This window comes from Gossypium arboreum, chromosome 4 (genome assembly GCF_025698485.1).
Source record: "Gossypium arboreum isolate Shixiya-1 chromosome 4, ASM2569848v2, whole genome shotgun sequence".
Classification (NCBI taxonomy): Eukaryota; Viridiplantae; Streptophyta; class Magnoliopsida; order Malvales; family Malvaceae; genus Gossypium; species Gossypium arboreum.
This window is the reverse complement of record NC_069073.1, coordinates 213,036-225,075: the sequence shown is the minus strand read 5'-3', so window position 1 is coordinate 225,075 and position 12,040 is coordinate 213,036. Positions and strand designations below refer to the sequence as shown.

Sequence of the window (12,040 nt, the reverse complement as noted above, 5' to 3'; positions counted from 1 at the left end):
TGTAATAAAATAAAACAAGATCATGCATCAATAGTCGGCAACATAAGAAACTATTAAGTATTGGACAATTCAATCTATCCTTAGCCAATGAGCTTTTCGTTACTTTCGCCTAATTGACTCACGTTCGGATGTTTGGTTTTCTAGTCTCAGCTTGAACTTCTGATGTAGACTCACTACTGCAAAGTTACAAGTAAACCACAAATTTGGGTTATTCGAAAGACTTGTATGGCTTGGAAACCGAATTGAGCCGTTTGCCATCAACTGATAATCATCTTCTGAAAAAATTCAGCTTGTTCAGGAAAATACTCCAAGTGTTCATCTTTGGTCACCCAAACGAATTCCTCGCACTTCCAGATATTGAACTTGTTGGTATCAACCACTTGAGACTCGAAAAAAAAATGGCTGACAGAAAGAAAAAGCGTTAGGGTAGGAAAAAGTGAAATGCATGTATGTTATCCAAAGAAGATTAACATTTGATTAAAAAGACTAAGCAAAGACAATTATCACATCAATATAAGTAGATAATACAACCACTTTGCTTGAAATACCTTAAATGGTTCAGGCACATTCTCCATCTGCTGTATAACCATGTGCTCCATGGGAGCATTTCCGATCAAGTAAGTGTGAAAGAGGTCTCCGAGTACGGATTCTAAGGCAGATTCTGCACACTGCAAATATTTCATATTTATATCATATTGATAAAACAAAAAAGAATAGGAAGCAAGACGGGTAAAAACCATTAACTTGTGCAACGTCTCCTCTGAATCATAAACTTTTTCTGGAAAATGCCACACAGGTTTCCCGCTAGGAGCTGTATTACTGTTACCATATAGAAGAAGATACAATCTTCTATCAAGTGCTCTCTGCAATAACCTTGACAAATATAAAGTTCAGAGCTTTCGCAATCAGAATATTGTACTAAACCACTAACAGTCGCTCAAATGTACTAACTTCACTTTTTACCCACACAAGTCACAACCACCGAGAGGAAGAAATTTTTTTCTTAAGAATGATGTTTATTGTTCCTTCACATAACTCTTACGTATAAATAAGGTGTCAGATACTTTAACTAGAAGAGAAAAGCACTTTGAGATCCAATTCTGATCATTTCTTCCTATACACTGTTAGTTCCTCATGACATATATCTGATCTCTATCAAACAAAGAATAGCCCATCGGTGAAAGTGTTACACTGAACAATATAAAATGCACCACTTTCTTTCCGTCATTCGTTTTTTCAACTTCCTAGATATTATTAAGGCAGATTTCAGGCCGGTTATTCCCAAAGATTGTTAGTTCTTGACAACACATATTCGATCTCTTTCAAACAAAGAACGGCCTCCTGGTAATGAAGTTCCAATGAGCAATATGAAATCTACAACTTACTTTCTGTCATTCATTTTGTCAGCTTCAGTGATCCTTGGAGCTGGAACATAGTCAATTTGGCAATCACCTTTCCCCCTGGTTATACAATAATTTCACTTCATTAGCTGAAAATTAAAATCATATTTGTTGCACTTCACCTTTTTCTTAATGTTCAAATCTGAAGTCATATGCATATAATCATCGAAAGTGCAAAGCAAGGTGAAGGAGCATAACATACATAATGTATCCAAACGAACGACTTTCATTACTTTTGAGGCTGTTGTTTTTCAATTGAAAACAATTAAGCCTAAATTACTACACATTGTTTTACTCCAATCAACTCTCCAGAGGAATCACGACTCTAAATCATTCATTTGGATAAATCAAATGCTTTCCTTTTTTTTTTTTTTTTTTCGTAATTGTTATGCATAATATAAAGAACTTTTATGCTTAGTCAGTAACCGCTTAAGTTGGAAAGAAAGATTCAACATATAAATAAGTGCCCCTAATATAACTGAATCAAATTTATAACTTGCCTAGATTTAGACATGTCCAAGAATTCATCAGGATATTTGCGTCGATACTGCTGCCTCCATCGAAAGCTGCATAAAACAAAAGCAATTACATAAATAAATCTCAAGAGTTTTGTTATGATGTCCGTTATCTTTGGTCCAAATCTGAATAGGTTTGGGTCGGATTCGGGCTTGATTCCATTGAGTTCTCATAATGTGTCCACAGGTCGAGTTTGCATGATGATGTGTGATCATAGGGTGGGGACTGCAGTCCCCTACAAGGTCGCACATGGGATCGCGCATGGGGCTATGTAAACATGTGTTAAGTCTAAGATAGGATACGTGTCTATATGCATGGAGCCTACCCAATATATCTTGTAAGTGAATAGTACCCGCATCATATAAATAGGTCAGCGCCATCCTTTGAGGGGACAAGAGAGAAAAATACCTCAACAATTGGTGCTGTAAGCGTGAAGGATTTCGACTTCAGTTTGCCAAAACTCAAAATGGCTCATCCCAATGAGAATTTTCCATTAACTTCTTCCGGGGAAACCTGGAGCCTCTAATACTAATAATCAATCTAGTGAAATGAACTTATTTGCTAGTTGGTTTGCGGGTTGACCAGAAAATTTAAGCAATCTGGCTCATAAGGAATGAAGAAGAAATTGATGATGCATTGTTAAAGAATATATCCAACACGTTAGTTTTCCAGTCTCGTATAAGAACCAACAACTAATAGCCAAATCAAAATTATGTTAATCTAAGGGTTGTGACTAGAACTTCTTCACTTAAAAGATTACAACTCAATTTCCCTTCTTGTAAACATGCTATAAACCTAGGTAACACAAATGAATATAATTCTAAATTTAATCAAAATTCGAGTATTTTTACCACATTGATATATCAATAATCACACAAAAACTTCTCATTCAGCTAATATAGATAGATACCTTGGGTCTACCTGAAATTTTCAATCAAAATCCATTTGCAAATCATATCCACCAGCACACAAACAATCCCAACTAAGTTCATCGATAAGCTCCATTCAAAACTATTTTAAAAAAAATCTACCCAATCCATACCGATGAATGCAAACACCAAGTAGTATGAAAAAAAGTTTATGCATTCACAAATCATGACAGTCTCCACCGTATGATCATGAAACCCAAAACAACACGATGCAAAATGCAAAAAAATTAGATGGAAGAACAACTAAACCCTAATACTGAATAACAACCTAGAACATCAAATTTTGATACAGAGTGACAACAAATGTTTCCCCTTCTTAGACAGTTTTAGTTTAAAATTTTCAAAAGAGAAACAGTGAAAAGTGAATTGTTAGAGTTGTGTGACTAAAATTCTTATTAAAAAATAATACAGTGGCAAAACTAGAGAATATTTGGAGCGCTTAAGGCCGAGGGCCGAAACTCTTCTTGTGGCACAAGCAGAATTTGTATATAACTACACTTCATCTATTTGACATTAATTAGAATAAGGTTTTTCAATGTAGTCAAAACTCCTCTTGTATCATTTGATTTTCAACATTAGTGAATTTTCTTCTCCTTTGCCTGTGGTTTTTTCCTAAGAGGGTTTTCACGTAAAATTTGTGTGTTTTATTTTTCTTTTTTATTACTTTGTTATCTTTATATATTGTCATTATCGAAGTTCAACTTTAACATGAATAAATTGTTAAAAGAGAAACGCGAACACTATCAACTTCAGTAAATAGCAAAATTGAAGAAATCAAACGATGAAATCTAGAAAATGAGAATAAAAACAAATAACAAACTAAATCATTCTAAGAAAATGTTGTTATTAATAATTTAAATGCCAGATGAAATCTTGATTGTAGTGGTTGTTGAATCAATCAGTAAAAGAAAAGGAAAGTGGCAAAAGATAGACCGATTAGTACCTTTTTAGAGATAATTTTCAATAAAACGAAGCTAACAAAAAGCAAAGAGAGCTCTGCTAAAAATTGGAAATGATAGTCAAATCCTAATCACGGAAGTGATAGAGTAGATAATGTTAAGTACTGAGAATATCACCACGAACAATGTTACGATGTCGACGGTAGCGGTAAGAGTGAGAGAGACTTTTGGGCAAAAGAAAACCAAAAAAAGGAAAAAGGAAGATAACATCTCACAATCTTTTTTTTTTTTTGTAATGTTTCCTTTTCAAATTCCCCTACATCTGAACTTGTTTTAGGTTTTTTATTCGACAGATAGATTGAGGAGGAAGAGAATTGAACTCCAGTGGTAACAGTTAGCTCGAGGGACATTGGCAATGGCTGACTGCATAGTGGAGTGCAGCTAAGGAAAATGAAGAAGGAAGAAGATGAGTAAAGAGTGAAAAGTAAAAAATGAAAGAACCCCATTTGTGACTTTCATGTGAAAATGAGAAAATGGGGGATTTCTCTTCAGTTCTTGTAACTTTTTGGGTAAACTATTTTCTAGCTTTTCCTTTTACATATTTGAAATTTAGTCTTTGTACTTTTCATATTTCAAAATTTAAGTCAACTTGTTCATATTGCTAATTTTTCTTATCAAAATACTAACTTGGTAGCTATGTAACTAAAGAAAAAAATTTATAATTAATCTAGATTTAGCAAAATAATTTTAATAGTATTAGCAATTGGACTTGAAATTCTAAACAATAAAAGGACTAAATTTCAAGAAATAAAAGCATAGAGACTAATTTCAAATTTACAAAAAGTTTAAAGATCTATGACATATTTTAACAAATCCTATATTGTAAAACCTCTCACACGTCCTCGTCGCCGGAATCGATTTACGAGATGCTACAATAGTTAATAGAATAGGAACATGCGATTTTTAATAAAAAAAATTAAAACAATCATTTAATCTCATACATCATACAAATCATGTTTTTGTTCTGTTAATTGTGGTAGCATTTTGTAACCCTAATCCAGTGACGGATACGGGTGAATGATGTTACATTAGCCTTTCTTCTTATCCAAAAGTCGACACCGCCATAGATGAAAGAGGACTCTCAAGCGAAAAGTGGCTATTTTGGTAGAGTAGAGGTGATGTTCCTTTTTGGGCGACAACAATTGTCGTTATTAAACAAACCATTAATAACTACAGTCGTTGCCGCGCCAACCTGAGTTTGACCTCTAATTCGGCTGAAACATCTGTTCTCTTCCTAAGAGCCATTTTATGTCCACCTCGGGGTTAATCCTTCGGATAATAATGAAAGGTTAAAGATATTGGTAACTTGGAAATAGAGAAATCAATTACGTTGATTACATTGGAAAGCCCTTCTTTTTTCCCTATGATTATGGCATCAACCTTATGTATGACATATATAAGAAATCATTTGCGGTATCCAAAAAGCTTGAACTTATGACTGCACAACGATCGTCAACTGGCCTTCAGTTATACTCGAACCCGTGACTGCATCACGGCCGCCAACTAGGACCTCCACTTAAACTTCAACCCGTGACCGTATCAAGCACTGTCACCCTGAAACCTAACTTCGAAAGGATGAGTTTTTGAGGTAATAGTCCTATCCTAACATGACATATGAAATGTATATATATTTTGAGTTGCGTTATCGCATCCCTGACCTCTCAAATACTTATAAACTTTTGTCATTTCACCACTAAAACATTAACCCTAATTCTTAGAAAAAATCCTAACCCTAACTCTTAAAAAATATGAGGATAGAGTGAGTGAAAGCGTGCCCAACTAGACATGTTTCACTCACTCTCTCAAAAAAGACCTATTTCCCTAAATTTAAAAAAAGAAGACCTAAAAGACAAAATAAATAAATAAAATGGCATAAATACCTTATTTAGCCTTAAAATAAAGATAATTTAAAATTAAAATTATTTTTAAATATTTTCCATAAATATAAATACTATCATCATAAAAATAAATATTATTTAATTATCGAAAATTATTTATTTGATAATAATAGTTATTAAATGATTACTTCCTCTATATTTAAAATGTAAGTTCATATATCTTATTTACTATATTACATTAAATTATGTTTAATGTAAAACAAATTTAATAATAGTCAAATTAGATTTCTCTCAAAATTTATTTTAAATTTATTAAAATTCTTATATAATTTAGCTTTATCTTATGTAATATTTTTAAATATTTTACTTCCACCAACAACACTATTCATATTACAAACAAAAATTAGTGAACTATCTTTGATTTTCCTTTTTTACATTACTTAAAACTTTATTTTATACTCTTTTATTTAATAAGGTTAAACTTATAAACTATCATTACATTCTATTTTTTTTAATTTAAAAATAATAGTTTTGGTAATCACATTTTCAATTATCAAATCACATTGAAATCATAACATTTGAAAACACCAAATGCTACTTAAAGGTAATGTTAATGTTGAATTAGAATTTAAGAAAATTAACCTTTAATTGAATTTGAAATGTTTAATTAATGGTTATGCTAACAAAATTTTCTATCTGAAACTCTAAATATGAATTTTTACATAATAATATTAAACTATTTGATTTTTATAATTAAGTGGTTAAAAATTCTTAAGGATAATCACGCATATTAAATATTTAATTGATGCTTATGGTATTAGTGTTTATAAACTTTTCTAGAGCTTTTTCTAATTGATGTTAAATAATTTATGTATTAAATCGAAAATCGATAATTTGATTAGTTTGGACCCGAATCAAATGAGATGAGAAGAAATGTATAAAGCTTGTGGTTCTGGGTTGACCTTGGACCAAAACCACATGAAAAGTCAAACATTGCTTCGATGAATTCAATGCTTTCTCACAATATATAGTTCCACTTTTGAGTAAAAGAAAACAATATATAATTCCATTTTCGTGGAAACTCAATTAGGGAAAGGGGAATTAGCAGCTCCCAGGTAAACCCTAAAAGCTCTTCCCAAATTTGGTTGAGAAGAAATGGAGAATTCAACTCAAGAATCCCACCTGAGATCCGATAATTCGGTAACCTACGAATCAGCTTACACAGTTTATGCCATGGCCTTATCTTCCACGCCTTCCTCCACCAATATCAACCATCAACGCATCGCTCTCGGCAGCTTCCTCGAAGATTACACTAACAGAGTCGACATAATCTCATTTGATCCAGAAACCCTCTCCTTCAAGACCCACCCACAGCTTGCCTTCGACCACCCTTATCCACCCACCAAGCTCATGTTCCAACCCAATCGAAAATCCGCTTCATCCTCTTCTTCTTCCGATCTTCTTGCTTCATCCGGCGATTTCCTGCGTCTCTGGGAAGTTCGAGAATCTTCCATTGAACCTGTCACTGTTCTAAACAATAGCAAAACCAGCGAATTTTGTGCCCCGTTAACTTCCTTCGATTGGAACGATGTTGAACCCAGGAGAATTGGGACTTCCAGCATCGACACAACTTGCACCATTTGGGACATCGAGAAATGCGTCGTTGAAACCCAATTGATCGCTCATGATAAAGAGGTTTACGACATTGCTTGGGGTGAAGCTAGAGTTTTTGCTTCCGTTTCCGCTGATGGGTCCGTTAGGATTTTCGATTTGAGAGACAAAGAACATTCCACTATCATTTATGAAAGTCCCCAACCCGACACCCCTTTATTAAGATTGGCTTGGAACAAGCAAGATTTGAAGTATATGGCTACCATTCAAATGGATAGCAATAAAGTTGTGATTTTGGATATAAGGTCACCCACAACCCCCGTTGCTGAGTTGGAGCGGCATCACGCTAGTGTCAATGCCATTGCCTGGGCTCCTCAGAGTGGTAAGCATATTTGTTCCGCTGGGGATGATACCCAGGCTCTTATTTGGGAGTTGCCTACAGTGGCGGGACCTAATGGTATCGATCCTCTGTGTGTTTACTCTGCTGGCTACGAAATTAATCAATTACAGTGGTCTGCTGCTCAACCTGATTGGATTGCCATTGCCTTTTCCAACAAAATGCAGCTTCTCAAAGTTTGAGGTTTTCAAACTGTATTTTCCTGCTTGAAGTCTGGTCTTCTGTTTCATAGACTGCTTAAGCTTGTATTCCCCTTTGACTTGATTTGTGGAATCAGTTTTTGTTAAGCCTGTCAATTCTGCCATTACTTTGCACCATTGATGAAGTAAATGTTCTTCCAAAAATCTGTATTGAAATTCGTTTAGTTAAGTTTATCATCATATAGTAAACATTACATTCAAGAATTTTTAAGTTTGGTTTGCTTGATGCTTGATTGTCTTTATGTAGTACAATTGAACAAAACCTCCCCCTTTTAGATAATTTTCATGTGATACAGTTTCAGAAAAGAACTTCACTGGGCATTAAGGTCATCAAATTATATGATCAGTTTCATGTTAAGGAATTTAACTTAACCGGTAAAAGCATCATGGAGGTCCATATATTGAGAATCAACTTGCATTTTTTCCTCTCTACTCAAAAAATGGGTAAATTAGTCCCTCTATGATAGAGCAAACTAGTTCTCTTGTTAAAACTCTCGTCCAATTTTACTGTTATAAACTGGTTTGTACTATAGTATAAGGTACACGTGGCACATCTTGTGTAACTGTCCGATTATTCTATTATTCGTGCTAGTTTTTAACAGTAGAAATGGATGAATCTTTTAACAGGAAGGACCAATTTGCTATTTGATCTAACGTAAAAGGACTAATATGCCCATTTTTAGTTTTGGGGCAAAATGAAATCAGACTCCTATTACAGGGACCTTCATGATACTTTTGCCAACTTAACATGATATTTTCTAGCTGGAAAAGAATTGAGGAAGATAAAGTAGGAATTCCATATTGTTGGAACTTCATAGTTTAATGAATTCATTAGGTATGTAAACTAATTTTATCTTGTTTGAGAAGCAGTTCATCTCACTTTCGATATTAGAATATCCTTGTTCTACATGATAGCCATCAACTAAGCCAATTTTAATGTAACATATACTATCAGGATGAAATAACACTGGTAGAGAGCAAATGCCCAATATGTAGGCTTTGATGCTTTTACCTTCAGTGGTGTACGTGAACAATTTGAGGATATTTGTAATCGCTTTAACAAGTTAGATATTTTTATCAATAGACCAACAAAATTCACTTGTGGTTTCCTTCGGTACATGTTCAATATATATTTGATGGTTTGTTTACCATGTGAGCACGAGTTGTTTAAATCATTATGGCGCAATGAAGATATGCAAGATGGACATTCTTTTGCATTCTATGCTTTCTTGGACAACAAATTTGATTCAATGTGAAGTTCCCTTCAATCGTGGTTGGGTGATTGATGCATTTAGTTTGTTTTAATGATTGACTTTGAGCAATATGCTCTGATATGTTGTTTATTGAAGCACTCTTTCGTCTTATATCTTCATGAAAGCCAGCTTGGATGAAGCATTGTCTAGGCCTGCCAGAAATCTTTTATACTTCAATGGAACAGGTAGTATTCTGTAGAATTTGTTGTTGCAGCAGGAATATAAATCCTTGGAGGAGGTTCAAAATTGAAGGATCAATGCAACAAGTGTAACCATGAGGCATGATATGGTTGTTGCTCACCAAATCCCTTAACTATGTGGTAAGGAGTTCGATCCCCGTTTATGATAATGGAGCACATTTCATAGCCAATCGTTTATCCCTTTAAAGAGTATTTGTGACGAGGGTATTAATCATCATTGTTGGCGGTGAATATCTTGGTTACGACAAAAAATACAACAGGTGCGTGCGTTTGTGTAAAAAACAAAATCGTGTAAATTAGGCTAGAGTATCTATCATATGGGAATCTTACTATTTCTTCTGCCTGCAGCAAATTAATCAAAGAAGTATTCATTTTCTTGTTCTGTATCTTTCATGGACTTTTACATGATCCGCTGAATAGTCCTTCAGGCTGATCCAATCCCTTGAAAGCGGAGCCTGACCTTTGAATGAAAAGAAAAGTCTTAAGGCAATTAAGTAATGGTGTGATAGAGATCCTCTACCAAATTCTAGCTCTTGTTTAGAAGTCTCCAAGGAACGTCTTGACATTCACCACAACAGAATTAGTCAAAATTATACACTACTTTCTATAACAACATTTAATTATAACAGTAGGTTTGTTGTATAGTCAACTTTTTTTATTTTCAAAGACAACCATAGTAGTATTGAATCAATAATTTCTACATTTCTACAGCATTAGCGTGGACTAAGAGCATGGAGAAATCAAATATAGGTGATTTTCTCATACAAACTAGTCACTCTTAACCATTGGATACCTTTGGAGAAAGGTTGGGTCAAATTAAATACAGATGGTTTAAAGACTCATTTGCAAACTAGTACATAGCTTCACAATGAGAATTGGGAGGGAGAGAATTTTTAAAGTTGAAGCTAGAGCTATTTTGGAAAGTCTCCAAATTGTATGGAAAGTTGGCTATAGACATTGGGATCTGGAATGTGACAATGTGATGGTAATTAAATCGATTTTGGTTGGAGAGATTGTTGTTAATAGGATGACAAAGTTGCAACTGGTTGATCAGCTGCTAAAACGCAATTGGAGTGTGCGAGTTCGACATATTCCTAGAGACCACAACAAAGTTGTTGACCACATGGCTAAACTAGCTTGTTATAACCTTAATAATTTATAGAGATTTGAAATACTCCTTGACCCAGTTCTAGTGTTGCTGCATGAAGATTTGAATGCATCCTCCCTTATTGCTACTTAGGAATTTCACTGGTTTGTAATCACCATTGGTTGGTTGTCCTTTGCATTGAAAAAAAAAAGTCTTTTTTTTATGTTTTCTTAGTTCTTTATAATGTATTTTTTTATGTTTTGTAATCACCATTGGTTGGTTGTCCTTTGTGCGAAAAAAGCCTTTTTTATTTTTCTTAATCCTTTATAATGTATTTTATTTATAACAACAATATCCATACAGAGACAAGTATATTCTTTATTAAATTAGTTCTTTATAACATATTGTCTCAAATTTTAATAAAATTAGTTCTACTCTTAATAGAAATAAAAATAATAAATTTTAATTAATATGTTATTTAATAAAATGTTTAATTTTTATATAAAATATATTAATCATATTTTATTAAATCTCTCTCTCTCTCTCTCTCTCTCTCTCTCTCTCTCTCTCTCTCTCTCTCTCTCTCTCTCTCTAATCTCTTTTACGTAAAAGTCCCCCATTTTATCCACTAAAAGGATTTTCTTGATACCAAACATGGGGGAATCAATAATTTTCGGTTCGTATTTATTTCTAGAACAAGACTTGGCTATGTAATCAACCACTTTTTTTACTTCACGGAAGACATGTTGGATTTTGACAGTCTAGTTGCATCTACATTCCTCCTTTATTTTTTGGAGTAAAGTTGTTGATGATGACCATACTGAAGCATTTGTTAGCATATCTACTACACTTTTATTGTCAGATTCAATTATCACCTTGGTGTACCCCTTCTGCCAAGCTATTTCAAGGCTATGGAGGATCACCCATAATTTAGCCATTAGAGCATAACCTCGCCTGATGAATTGACGAAAGCCTACTAACCAATTACCATGCGAGTCACGTAAAACGCCACCTACAGCTGACCAGTTTCCACTCACTGCAATAGCTCCATCTGAATTGATCTTCAGCCAACCATGGCAAGGTGCCTTCCATTTGATGGAAATAATTATGGATGAATCATCTTTCAACTTTGTTACTGCTGATTATGTGAATGGCGAGATTTTTATCTTGTCCTAATATCTCCTCAGTGCTACCATATTTTCCCTGAAATATTATTGCATTCTTGTACTTCCAAAGTATAACCTTATGTGTAACAACTCGCCTGGCAAAGTCTTTGTATGTGAGTACTATTTGACATATAGTTGGTAATAGAATGGTAGATAAGAATAGGTAAGTGTTTGTTTTGGATAAGTATAGAGTTTTGAGTGTTATGTCAATTGGGGAACTCTTAGCTTTGGCGAGATCTATGGTTGGCGAACTCTTTTGTTAAGCATTTGCCACCTTAGATGTTTTGGAAAACTAGTTAAGTTCATAGTTAATTAGATTTGTTTATTATTTTAGTAAGGTAATTTAGTTAGTTAAGTTGGGATTTATTTAGAATGGAACTAAGCTACTGTAGATGAAAAGACTTCAATTATGATAAGCACACTTAATCACGAGAACCAAGAGTGTTAATGGAATTATATGATTCTTCCACTAAACTTTGTCTCC

The 12,040-nt window shown here is 33.9% G+C and overlaps 2 protein-coding genes across 2 annotated transcripts; one reads left to right on the top strand and one right to left on the bottom strand.

The window, feature by feature from the left end:
* Positions 1-249: 249 nt before the first annotated feature.
* Positions 250-5,049, bottom strand: LOC108459223 (54S ribosomal protein L17, mitochondrial-like). The gene is made up of 6 exons (XM_053027045.1): positions 4,997-5,049; positions 1,901-1,966; positions 1,386-1,460; positions 738-873; positions 529-668; positions 250-402 (listed from the first exon to the last, which is right to left on the bottom strand). The coding sequence occupies exons 1-6, from the start codon at positions 5,047-5,049 to the stop codon at positions 258-260; spliced, it is 615 nt and encodes a 204-aa protein (XP_052883005.1). The 3' UTR covers positions 250-257.
* A 1,577-nt stretch (positions 5,050-6,626) lies between these two features.
* On the top strand, positions 6,627-8,054 carry LOC108458082 (protein TRANSPARENT TESTA GLABRA 1). The gene has a single exon (XM_017757322.2). The coding sequence runs from the start codon at positions 6,798-6,800 to the stop codon at positions 7,830-7,832; it is 1,035 nt and encodes a 344-aa protein (XP_017612811.1). The 5' UTR covers positions 6,627-6,797; the 3' UTR covers positions 7,833-8,054.
* The last annotated feature ends 3,986 nt before the right edge of the window (positions 8,055-12,040 follow it).

What these genes read in the sequence shown, in the direction of transcription:
- LOC108459223 (XM_053027045.1), bottom strand. Translation starts at nt 5,049, where the DNA reads ATGGCTCTTAGGAAGAGAACAGATGTTTCAGCCGAATTAGAGGTCAAA. An exon ending in AGACGTTGCACAAGTTAATG is followed by an intron (nt 669 to 737) that starts GTTTTTACCCGT and finishes AAATATTTGCAG; the next exon opens with TGTGCAGAATCTGCCTTAGA. An exon ending in GTATTTCAAGCAAAGTGGTT is followed by an intron (nt 403 to 528) that starts GTATTATCTACT and finishes TCTTTCTGTCAG; the next exon opens with CCATTTTTTTTTCGAGTCTC.
- LOC108458082 (XM_017757322.2), top strand. Translation starts at nt 6,798, where the DNA reads ATGGAGAATTCAACTCAAGAATCCCACCTGAGATCCGATAATTCGGTA.